This window comes from Coenobita brevimanus, chromosome 28, assembly GCF_032717465.1.
Source record: "Coenobita brevimanus isolate Jiangsu-jjx chromosome 28, ASM3271746v2, whole genome shotgun sequence".
Classification (NCBI taxonomy): Eukaryota; Metazoa; Arthropoda; class Malacostraca; order Decapoda; family Coenobitidae; genus Coenobita; species Coenobita brevimanus.
The window spans coordinates 3,989,125-4,002,735 of NC_136981.1; the positions used below are offsets into that span (position 1 = coordinate 3,989,125).

The 13,611-nt window shown below is 41.0% G+C and overlaps 1 protein-coding gene across 1 annotated transcript in view; it reads right to left on the reverse strand.

The window, feature by feature from the left end:
- Nucleotides 1-8,472: 8,472 nt before the first annotated feature.
- Nucleotides 8,473-13,611, reverse strand: part of LOC145394639 (uncharacterized) — a 134,427-nt gene continuing 129,288 nt past the window's right edge. Inside the window, exons 7-10 of the mRNA XM_080268420.1 lie at nt 12,337-12,469; nt 10,775-10,913; nt 9,416-9,561; nt 8,473-8,634 (exon numbers count right to left, since the gene is read on the reverse strand). Coding sequence (XP_080124546.1) covers nt 8,473-8,634; nt 9,416-9,561; nt 10,775-10,913; nt 12,337-12,469 — 580 coding nt within the window. The remainder of the gene's footprint in view (nt 8,635-9,415; nt 9,562-10,774; nt 10,914-12,336; nt 12,470-13,611) is intronic.

A 13,611-nucleotide genomic window follows, 5' to 3' on the forward strand; every position in this document is an offset into this window, starting at 1 on the left:
AACTTCCCGATTCTTAAGCTTACTTGAACAGCATAGAGGAGAGTTCATCTAGGGTCTCAGAGAACGACATCGTGCTGACTGACAAAGAGGTTAGGCCAGGCTGGGGGTAGGTGGAAGACTAATGTTGGGGCGAGAACAGAGAGGGCACGTAAAGGGAAGATGTTTATAATGGTGAAAACCGGGATAAGCATTGGTAAAATTAAATCTAGGAACAGATGTATGTAACAGATTAGGTTATGCTGAAGTAGGTGGACGACTAATGGAGAGGCGAGAGGGGAAAGAACAGATAGAGGAAAGATCTGTAAAGGGTAGCAAAATGAAGACCAGGCAAGAAATAGGTTAAATGACGGCTGTTAAGAGATCAAGAAAATTAGGTCAGGCTTGAGAAGGACTAGTCAGTGGTAAGTGGAGATGACCAGAAAATTGACAAGAGGTGGAAAGGAGGAAAGATGTGTATAGGGAAAGAAAGAAAAGCCCAGGAAAAGGATAGGTAAAAGGATACTTAATAAGAGATGTAGAAACCAACAACAAATTAACAACTCTAGTGCAATGTAATGATGGCTGAAGGGAGGAATGAAGTTGGGTTAGAGAACTAAGGAAGGCAAGAGTGAGGTAAACAGAACAGAGATACATTTGTGGCATAGGAGAGTGGATGTTATGTGCAAGGAGAAATTTGAAAGACCTGGAACTCCTTACGTCGAAGCCACCCCTTCAAAGTGAGCAGATAAGTGATGAAAAGTGAACCAGGATAAGAAGGAGAGGCTGAGGTAAGGAGGGGAGGGTGAAAATGAAGGGATGATTAGAACAACAACCTTGGAATGGAGGAAAGGAAAACATGATAAACTGAGAGAGCTGAGATGTAGATAATGGCACTTGGGAGGGGAGAAGGGGGACGAGGAAAGGTACAATTTGTGCGTCTGGTAAGGATGCACTTCTTTCGTTCATAATCATTAAAAAATTCTGAGTGTGAGCAAAATTCATCCACTTGTATGATAATGACACTGTTAAACAAGAAATATTCAAGAAAATATTCTGATAAAAGAAAAGACGGAATAAACAAACAACAAACTCAGAGCATCCCTTATCGTCACATTCTAAATAATTTTGTTACTAAAATTTGGTTTAATATGCTACACACCTACCAATATGTATCAGGATTTAAAACTATCATTTCCACCCATTTATGCAAAGTTATACTCAATAGTCTGCTTCTGTAATATGCTGAAAAAATTAGTTCAGTGATCGGAATATCCACCTTATTTACAATTTTACTAAGATGAAGAGAAATTTTTCGAACTATTAAGGATTAGATGCAACCTCAGTAAACTCCCTTCCTACTAGAACTAAATAAAAAAGATCCCTTAATAAAACAGTTCAACAGTGGTGTGTTTAAACCGAAAATAAATAAAAGTGCTGAAGGATAAATAATTGAAGGAGATCGAAACTGTCTTGGTAAATTCCGTTCCATAACTCGTCTCACTATGAACCCATCGACCCAACAGGGAGGTCTGAGCCAAATAACATTACTCTGGCAGGCTATATCTGGGTCCTCCTGTAACCTCATTGCGGTCAGGTAATGTGGTCCACTCTCCTGTACACAGCCTGGAACTACGCTACACTTCCTTACGCTACACTACACTGTGCTGTAAAACACTACGCTCAACTACTCTACGGTATATAACAAACACACACACTTCCATACATATATGAAAATATATATACAAATACACACATGCACACATGATCTGTACACACACACACACACACACACACACACACACACACACACACACACACACACACACACACACACACACACACACACACACACACACACACACACACACACACACACACACACACACACACACACACACACACACACACACACACACACACACACACACACACACACACACACACACACACACACACACACACACACACACACACACACACACACACACACACACACACACACACACACACACACACACACACACACACACACACACACACACACACACACACACACACACACACACACACACACACACACACACACACACACACACACACACACACACACACACACACACACACACACACACACACACACACACACACACACACACACACACACACACACACACACACACACACACACACACACACACACACACACACACACACACACACACACACACACACACACACACACACACACACACACACACACACACACACACACACACACACACACACACACACACACACACACACACACACACACACACACACACACACACACACACACACACACACACACACACACACACACACACACACACACACACACACACACACACACACACACACACACACACACACACACACACACACACACACACACACACACACACACACACACACACACACACACACACACACACACACACACACACACACACACACACACACACACACACACACACACACACACACACACACACACACACACACACACACACACACACACACACACACACACACACACACACACACACACACACACACACACACACACACACACACACACACACACACACACACACACACACACACACACACACACACACACACACACACACACACACACACACACACACACACACACACACACACACACACACACACACACACACACACACACACACACACACACACACACACACACACACACACACACACACACACACACACACACACACACACACACACACACACACACACACACACACACACACACACACACACACACACACACACACACACACACACACACACACACACACACACACACACACACACACACACACACACACACACACACACACACACACACACACACACACACACACACACACACACACACACACACACACACACACACACACACACACACACACACACACACACACACACACACACACACACACACACACACACACACACACACACACACACACACACACACACACACACACACACACACACACACACACACACACACACACACACCCTAAACACCACACCACAAACCCTTTTTGCTGATACACACACTTTGCTCATAACACTGCAGTCCTTTACAGTATTATGATGTGTTCCACAGTTTACCAAATGAACAAAACTGCTGACTTCCGCACTTACCGATGCCCAGAATGATGATCGCTTCTTTCTGCAATCGACGAAACTTCACACTCCCAGAAGAAGCCACTGTGTCGTGCCTATTCACCACACGAAGGCAATTACTGTACACAAGTTTTTTCACTAAGTTTAATTTTTCCTCTAGAACATGCCCCGCAACAGTCGAAATTCCATCCAGGTCCCCAATTTTACTGCTGGGTGAACAGGAACTAGGGAGAAACAAACTTTGTCCAGGAGTCCGACCGGTCCGAGAAACAAATGGGGATAAAATTATAGAGTCACCACACTCTTTTTACTCTAATTGGGCCCTGATTTTCGTCCTTTTGCAGCTTATTTCACATAGCTCAGTAGTAGAAGACGACAATAAATACATCTTTGCATTCTGTACATGGCACTTCTTCATAACTAGCACCACATTCCACTGCTGATCTCTTTTTGCACCTCAGCATTCAAGATGGAGAGACGGCAATTTTAGGCCAAGTTAGAGTTAAAGGAGTATAAAATTTTCACACCGCGAGTCTCCTGCTTCGTTGTAAATAAGAAACAGAAGACTTGGTTGTTGCTTAGTCTCTGTAATTTGACCTGAGTGACTAAAAGACTAAATAACAGCAAGACTAAAAGGCTAAACGACTGTACGACTCATTCAAGGTATCGACAGGTGCTCTTATGCAAGTTCTCTCTCTCTTATGACGTCTTTTTCTTCACTTTACGTTTTAAACATTATCAGACCATTTTCTTCAGGTCAGGGGAGACTTATCAAACTGGATGGGAGTTAGATATAGCCTAAATGAACCCCCTTTTCTCTAAATATCCTTCTCAAATTAAATAAAAATTGTCTGGCGGTAGCAAGACTAATATGAAAAACACAAATATATCACTGGTCAAGAATTGCGGACTATTTTTCCTTCATGTCTTTCATCACGAGTCAATAACACACTAACGCCAAAGCCAAGGTATCTGAGTAAAAGGGAAGAAGTGACACTAATAGTAAGAAAGAATGGCGCGCAAAAATTTCCCGATCAGAGCCATCAGTTGAATGAATGCCTTCCTACAGTCTGTTTACTTTCTCCTGGGGAACTACGCCGCTCACTCAACTAAGTCTGAATTGCATAATGATCGATGTCTTAGTTATCGAGGAGTAATGAGTCTCCTTGGTTAGCAGTCTAATAAATCATCCATTCTGACTACCTGTGGCCGTAAACTCAGCAGAAGTAGGGTAGACACACATCAGGTTAAGGTAAGAATACTATTTCTTGCAGGGGCTAGGATTCACGGATTTATTTATTCATTTATTCATTTATTTCATTAAAAGGTGTCGTGGAAATACAGATAAACATGACACTTTATCCATATTTTGCTCTGCCAAGTTAAAAAAGAAAAAAATGTCTTTCCTAAATTCAACAAAATTCCATGTAGACAGCAATAAGAAAAAAATACATTGATACTGAAGAGGTAATTGTTCTCTTGTCTGTTATTTATCACAGTTTTGTCAGTATGAACCTCTTCATCCCGATGCCGTAATTTTCACTTCTCTCAGGCTACCACCAGACGATTTTATTTCGATTAGGGAGGCTTTCTAGTACCAATGGGGTCGGTGAAGGCCATATCGAACCCCGCCACCTCGAAACTTTCCTCATACGCTGAATAAAATCGTCTGGAAGTAGCATGAAAAAAAATTATACACGAAGAAGTACTCACTGCAACACCTGCTCTCAACATTTGACTTAGTCCTTTGATTTTAAACTTCGACCAGGTGTTTTCAGTATCGAAGTAGTTTATCCCTGCCTGGCCTTCAACCCTTCCACCAAGTTTAGACCAAATCGGATTAAAATTGTTTGAGTTGTCCTTTTCCTGTGATCTTAACCTTTGACTATTGCTTTCAAAACCGAAACACCTCATCCTTGGCTGCTCACCAACCGTGCCAACAAGTTAAGTCCACATTAAATAAAAATGTCATAGTGCTCTTCCATTGATTTTGACCTATGACCTTGACCTTTGTTCTGAAAATCGAGCCACCTAATTCTTGCCTTACCTTGAACCCTCCCACCAAGTTTGATCTATATCTGATAAAAGCTGTTAAAGATGACCTCACCACATTACCTCGACCCCTGACCTATTGTTCTCATAAGGTCTCAACCCAGTATGGTCCAAATCGGATATTGTGTCATTTTCTTCACATACTAACACGCATACAGAAGCACACACGCCGGTCAGAGGAACGTCCCTATTCATGCTATCGTGCACGTGGGTGTAAAAATACGTCACTAGCTGAAGTGGATAAAAAAAAAAAATCAAATATCGTATAACAGAAACACCCTTTGGATTTCGGGAAGAGGATTTTAGGAACAAAGTGACGAGCAGATATTCTACAGTCAACTCTTTCATTAAAACTGGGACAGGAAATCGAATTCAACACGGGTTTTAATTGAAACCGGAGAATATGTTCAAAGAAATCAGCATGCCGGCGACCACTCAGCCAGACCCCACTCAAGCCCACGCCAGCAGGGTTTGTTTGATCTTGTGGAGACCGACTGACTCTCATGAAACACTTTATCCTCTCATGAAACACTGAAGCCTCTCATGAAACACCGAAGCCTCTCATGAAACGCCGAATCCTCTCATGGAACACTGAGGCCTCGTGTGCAACCGGATCTTTAACATATTGGCCAATCTCCTGCCTTTTGATGACCTCTTCTTGTGGTTTATTTTCGCTGCCGATGAGATATACGGTAAGGTTACCACAGATTAAATGAAGTGTTGTTCTGCTTACCTGGTCACATTTTGGTTAATCTCGGTGGTCTGTTTTTGCCACAAACAAATTATTTCGTTCAGCTTATGAGGATGTGGTGCAGGTGGTTGTGATAGTAGTTGCAGTAGTAGTAGTTACTGTTGTTATTCTGGCCCAGGTTCATCTAAAATATGAACCTGGCAGACTGGAGGCTGAAGTTCCTCCACTCTTGCAGTCCACCATCCTCCTTTCAGGGAACAGGGAGGAAGTACACCAAGCATACCCAACATATCTCAGCTCCCCATTGTGAATCAAGACTAAATGGCCGTCTTCTCGTTCACGTAGGAGGCGGACGAGAGTTTGAAGCTACTGTATATATTCTGTAAAATGATCATGTTTTGGAAATTCGGGTCACGTGACAAGCTGAAGTGCAATTTTTGTCATTTATTATTTTTACATACACTTCTTGCTTATAGAAGGGGTAGAGTACAATGACAAGGTAATATATTAAGAGTAACTGTGAGGTCAGCCATCCAATAATAATAATAATAATAATAATAATAATAATAATAATAATAATAATAATAATAACAATAATAGAAACTCTTTTGTCTTCTAATTATTTGCTACCCTCTTCCATCTGACTAAGCATTTGCCTCTTTAAAATCAACCCTCACATGATTGGAACAAGTCTAGCGATCTTTTCTAGGTCAGGCCAAGAAGCCTGTCGTTATTAGAAGCGTAAAATAATAATAATAATAATAATAATAATAATAATAATAATAATAATAATAATAATAATAGTAATAATAATAATACCCATTAATCTTATCACTGTTTTATTCATCAATTATACTTTCCTTATTTTCCCCCTTGATTAATTGGGTAGGCAATAGGATCCAGGGTCGTATTCTAGGGGGCTTAGGGGGCTTCGCAACATCTATTCTTTAGCGGTTTATTATGTATATTACGTTTTAACATTCACTTGTACACTGCTTATATCATTTTTATATTGAAACAGCATCAATAAACAAAAAGACAGTGAGGTAACAGAATAAATAGCAAAGGCTGTGGTATTACGAGACCCTCCAAAGCCTCAGAAACAGAATGAGGAGAGAATTTTTTGGAATGGAAGAACTTGTCTCATCAGTCCAGTTGATGTATTTCATATCAATTTAGTGGCTACACCGGGTGATTATATTGAACTCAAGAGGGACACTTCGAACTAGAGGACTTTCTACTGATCGACAGGGGATCGGAAAAGAAGCAGACGGTCTTCGTGCACTCCCTGCGGAGGTCCCATCAGAAAATGCCCCTGGTGATGCCCTTGTGGATTGGTTACTACGCCCAGTACATAAAGTAGGGCATTTTCATCCTTTGAAATCCCGGAGCTTAGTGTTTTTTCCTGTACCGAGGATTATGGTGTATTTTATGTGAAATTTACGACAAATCACTGTTTGGTGAACACACATTTTTGGAGATTTTTTTTTTTTCCCCCCCAGACTCCAACATCAGGTGCTTCTCTCACCTCTCATATCACACCTTTGCCCCTCTGCCATGTCCCAGTAGGTCCCGCGGCTTTAACTATGTGTGGGACAGCTGATTTGATGTGTCCTGCGTTGAACAAAATCGTGTATTGGTAGCAAGTGCAAAATATATCCTACGTTACCTGGCTTAAGGGATGAAACGATCTATACAGAAAATGGTTCGAAGAAATGGAAGAAATGCAGTGTTTTTCTAATTAATATTCTCATTTATGATTTAAGTCGTTCTGAAGGCTGCTTAACACCTCTTCCTTGGCTATTTATTTTTACACATTACACATCAGTTTCTTCTTGTACGTTATGGATGCAAAGTCTGTCGACATTAAAAGTAAATAACACACAAGAAAATGTCAAGGTGTAATCTAAAAAAATAAATCGTTAAGGAAGAGGTGTTAAGAGGGCTCTTATACCACCTAAAATACGCCCTTATTTCTGAATCCGGCTTCTTCATGAGTAAATTGCAAAATAAGAAATACCTTTTTTTTTTCTTTTTTTTTTTTTTATAGCTAAAGAGGTCAAGTACTTTTCTGGCGTAATGTAAAATCTTCTTAACTTTCATGACTTCATATAAAAGTTTCAATACACTTTCATAGCGTGACGTGCAAGATTCAGTAGACTTTCAGAGCGTAATAAAAAAAACTTAAGCAGATTATCACGACGTACAAAATAAAGGAATAGACTTTCATAACGTAATGTAAAAATTCAGTAGTTTCAGAACGTAAACATAAAACACTGAGCAGATTTTGATAGCTAAAAAAAAAAAAAAAAGAGTTCAGTAACCAAAAATACACAGTTAGAGTTTCATAGCGTAAAAAAGAAAAGAAAACAGTGGATTTTCTAATAATAATAATAATAATAGTAATAATAATAATAATAATAATAATAATAATAATAAAAGCCTTCATTAAAGTTTCATAGCGTTATTAAAAACTTCAGCACACTTTAATAACACAAGTCGTCCAGTAGAGATTCACAGCGTAATATAAAAGAGCTTCAGTAGAGCTTCTTGACGCGTTCTACCCAGGAGAAGAAGGAGGAGATTCTGGAGTAGACGCCTGGATAGTGCCCCTTCCCGCAGCCGATACCCCACGACACCAACCCCACCTGCTTCCACACGCCCCCGTCCTGCTTCACTAGGGGCCCACCGCTGTCACCCTGGACGTGGGACAAAAAATAAACAAATAGACAAATAAATAAATAAATAAAAATAAAGAACTCATACATATACAACTGTGACCTTAAATAACGATTCCCTTCATTAAAATACATAGTGAGAATTAGAAAGCACTTAGAGAGTGCAAATAATCCGCAGAACCCAAAGAAAGTTATGATTTACTCCTGTGATCATATCCGGATCCACCAAAAAATTTAATCAACACTTCCGTGGCTCAGTGCCTATCCATCTACTAAAATTAAATGAAATCCAATAGCAACTTTTTGAGGTAGACAGAGACAGGCACTGGTGAATACATAACCACATCCAACTACACTGCAGAGATAAAGACTTTCGAAACCCTTTTATGCGATCTCCGAATACAGACAAGCTTTTCGAAATATCGCCATGATCAAGTGGGCATCTGCAGTATGTTATTTATGTTAAAAGTCTCAGGGGAGCATCTTATTACCTTATATTTATTCACTGGCCGTATATTTACGTTCTTCATCAGCCTAGCACGAGTCTTTTCTTGCCAAAAGTAGTAGTCAGTGTGATTCGTTGTTCATAGTAAAAGCTAAGCGTGAGTGTACTGTCTATAAGCATTTACCCTATAAATACCCCATCTCCTAACCAACCATGAGTCCTTTTCCTCTTATTGCCACTGAGGTATGACTCTGTGTGCTTTGTTGTTGAGTCAGTGTGCTTTGCTTTTCACGATAAGAACAATATATAAGTGTGTTATCCACATGTATTTACCGTACAGTCACCATATTCACTAACCTGACACGAGTCCTTTCCCCCGGTACCAGCACAGAGGTATGAATCGATGATGCCTCCCGGTGCAGCGGGCCCGTACTTATTTCGGCAGCTGTTGTTGTCCACCACCCTTAGTGTCACCTTATACAGGGTTCCAGGTTGGGGGCCGCCTGAGCCAGATCAACAGTATCATATGAGAAAATACCCTTCTGCCACAGACATTGCTGCCAATAATTAACCCCCTTCAATCCGACCTCGTATCAGTTACTGGACAAGATTAACCCTTCCATATGAAAAATTACCCTGCTGACGCTGTCCCATCACGTATTTACTACTCGGGGATCCTGAACCAGATTAACTTTATCATATGAGAAATTATCCTCGAGATATTAACCGGTCTTTCTCTGTTTAATATACATCATTTAGATCACCTATTTAGTATTTTGTTATTCTATTCTTGTTACGGTGCTGAAGAGGGACGCCTTCATGTGGTGGCACCGATCTAAAGGGTGACTCCACTGCCTGGTTACAAAAACCTCCCTCAGTTCCCTCCTTATCCCCCCAGATGGTGGACTTTGGAGTAAGATAGCCAGCCTGCAGTCCACTGAGTTCACATTTCAGATGAACCTGGGGCCACATCAACAAAAGAGATAAAAACAAGTGGAAGATTTAAAAAGGTTAATAAAAATATGAATAAAAAAGAAAATTATCCTTGTGTCTTGCTACCACATTGCCTCAAACTGTTCTAATGTGGTAATATTAAACCCACATCTAGAAAAACCGTATGTAAGGGCGACAGAACAGTTTAGACCCGACTAAGACCCTCTTCATAATGTGTCTGTAAATTAGGGATAACTGGTGGATCAGCTGTATAGGTACCAATGTAAAATTTATTGTGCCAAGTTTTCTGTGATTTACTGAAGAATTAACAGAAAAAAGAAAATTTAAAAAAGTAATTAGGTGCGTATTCTTAATGACATCAAGGGGTTTGTAGCACCTCTTCTTAAGGGATTCATTTTATATATTACGCATGAACATCCTCTTCTAGGCTATTTATTATCGTCTTAAAATTTGCATTAACAACATGAATGAGGATATGGGGAAGTAATGCCCAGAAAAAATCGCCAAGGATCAGGTGCTACGAAATCGTCAAAAGAACTTAGAATATGACTCTTATATCGCGGGCATATTGTGCTGTACATAATGATTAAGAATGGAATATTACGCACTCATGCCGTTCTCTAATACAGATACTTAACATTCACTCAGTCCTTGTATATTCATTGCTGCTAGGAGGGGAAATTGGTGGTCTAGTGGTTAGCAGATTCAGGCCAGAACTAGAGAAACCAGGGTTCAATTCCCCCTACAAACCCCCCTCCTTACCCTCAAACATGCTGCCCCACCCGGCCACTATGACGTCCTCGTTGGCCCAGGATTTGCCGGTCCCATCTAAGCACACAGGGCGCACCTCGGCGTTGTATTGTGCAGGTCGGTCCAGAGTCAGCATCGCCACGTCGTTGTACTGGAACAAAAGAAGATGAAGAAGAAGGAGGAGGAGGAGGAGGAACAGGAGGAGGAGAAGAAGAGGAAGAAGAAGAAAAGAAGAAGATGGATGGGGAGGAGGAGAAGAAATGTGTTAATCCTCTTGATCCCATGACAAATTATTTAGATTAGTCTTCCTATCTCTTATCGGTTATAATCATCTCAGCCTAAATTATCCTACAGCAAACGTTCCACTACTAAGAGCGTCTTCTGAAGATGAATAAGATGACCCACTAACGTCTTATTTTTTTCTTAATCTCTCCCGTGTCCCGTCGAGCATATTAATCTTAGGAGGGACTTCTCAACCTGAGGGGGTAATTACAGCCTTCATTATCCACGCTCCTATTTGAGCACTCTCTTAAGCTGAAGAAAAAGGTCTGGTGTAGTTAAGATATAGTGCAAAATGTGCCCCCAACTTCAAGGTGTTAATGAAAGAGTAGACTATGAATATGAATGCATACGATATTGAAAGGCAGTGTTTTATGTTTTTATGGGCCATTCTCGTTCACCTGAATATTGCCTGCCAAGCTATAGCCTCCCCTAACACCATTCCCCTAATCCTAAAGCTCTCAAAGTCCTTTCTCTCTCGCACTTCCTTGCTCTACATTCAGGCGTTCTCTTGTACTATTCTTAGACCTGTACAGTTCTTTATCAGGTAATTCTCACACTGTCCCTCCTCATGTCCAGATCGTCTCAACCACAGTGTTGACTCTCTACACTGTGGTCTCAACATAACCTAACCCACCATCTTACTATCAAAGAGCTTGGAAAACATACGGGTCTCCATCTCACTCATTTTACGTGGAAGAAAACTGTATTAGTTGGACTCTGCTACCACCTATTGGGTATCAAGCCATGTTCTGTTTGCTCCTCGTCTAAAATAATGAAAATATTTGAGTAGCTGGCGATTATGGAGATACGTCGCCTTATTTAGTTTATTGTAACAAGTATAAGCAAAATACATGGTGAGAATGTTAAGCGATACATGCTAATTTATAACCAAACAGCAGTGCAGCAACGGTTTATAGCTTACATGAGACCAACATCATTCCTGTGGTGGTCGTCAGGGGAAGGAAATTTCATTCTTTTTCGCGAAGCGCTCATGAAAGGATTTCGATAGTTTTAGCAGATATTATGATCATGATTCATTTCTTCGAATTTTTTGATAACTCCGCTATTCTGTAACTAAACAAATATTTTAAAGAAGCTGTTAGTTTATGAGATATTTGGACCAGTGAATTCGTATATATTTTTCATGGAAACCCTCTCAGAAATTATCTTTTCAACTGCAACAGCAACAACAATAAACAGTGCCTCGATCTGTTGTTGCAGCTCTCTCCCCTAATGACTGCCACTAGTGAAATGGCAGTGTTAACTAGTATTCAGCAATATTATGTACTCACGAGCTTCCTGGAATCGTATCCCTTATGTCTGACCACCCTCGTCACCTTGAAGTCCTGCGTTGACCTCTCAGCGATCAGGAGGTTGTGGGCACCCAGACGCACACGCAGATTCTGGACGTCTAGCTGGCTCATACTGCAAGAGTGAGGAGGGTTAGTCCGTTTGTTTTCATATGACAAAACAGGGCTATTTTCATAACTAGAGTCGTGGTGGCATGAATTTTGATGAGCTCTGGTTATTAGGTACGAATGTCTCTTTGGTTACTAGTTAAGTTGGTCCTACAATATAACTACACCTGGCCGTCAACTGAGCTAAAAGGGATTAGGGACATTAATTTTGTCTGGTTAGAAAATGTGCTATATTACACAGAATTTTGGGGAGTGGAAAGTGGAATATAAGGTATAGGAAAGAGAATGGCGGATACAAAGGTAAGAAATCAAAGCAAAATACATATTTGTTGTAACACTAAAAAGAAATAAAGGTAGGAGAAAAGATGTAAGATACAAGTGGAAAGAAAAATGCAAAAGCAAATAGATACAGAGATAGATAAAGAGGTAGAAGAAGAGGTAGAAGAGATATGTGGAAGTTGAAAGTGGAAGAAATGATTGAAAATAATGATTCAAATGTAGTAACAGGAAGAGCTATTAGTAAATAGAGGTAATGGAAGAAGCAGAGGTAGAAAATAAGGTGGAAGGTAAAAGGTACAGGAAAGAGAAGAGAGAAAGCACTACCACTCATGCCCTCTCCTGCCTTCAAAACACCCTACCTCCCCCATACTCCAATACACCCTGCCTCCCCCTACTCTAATACACCCTACCTCTCCCTTGCTCCAAAACACCCTGCTTCCCCCCCACTCCGAAACACACTGCCTCCCCCCACTCCAAAATACCCTGCCTCCCCCTGCTCCAAAACACCTTGCCTCTACCCCACTTCAAAACGCCCTGCCTTCTCCCACTCCAAAGCATCCTGCCTCTCCTCCCTTCATTCCAGTTCGACAGCCTGCCTGACACATTCTGTCTCACACAGACACAACCCTCATCAAACACACTGTCTCCCCCAGACGAGCTCCTCACATACACCACACGCTGTCACACACACACACACACACACACACACATACACACACACACACACACACACACACACACACACACACACACACACACACACACACACACACACCCTATCCCACATACTCTGTTGCCCACACAATCCCTGCCTGTCACACACCCTGTCTTCCAAACACAAATAAACACACACACACACACACACACACA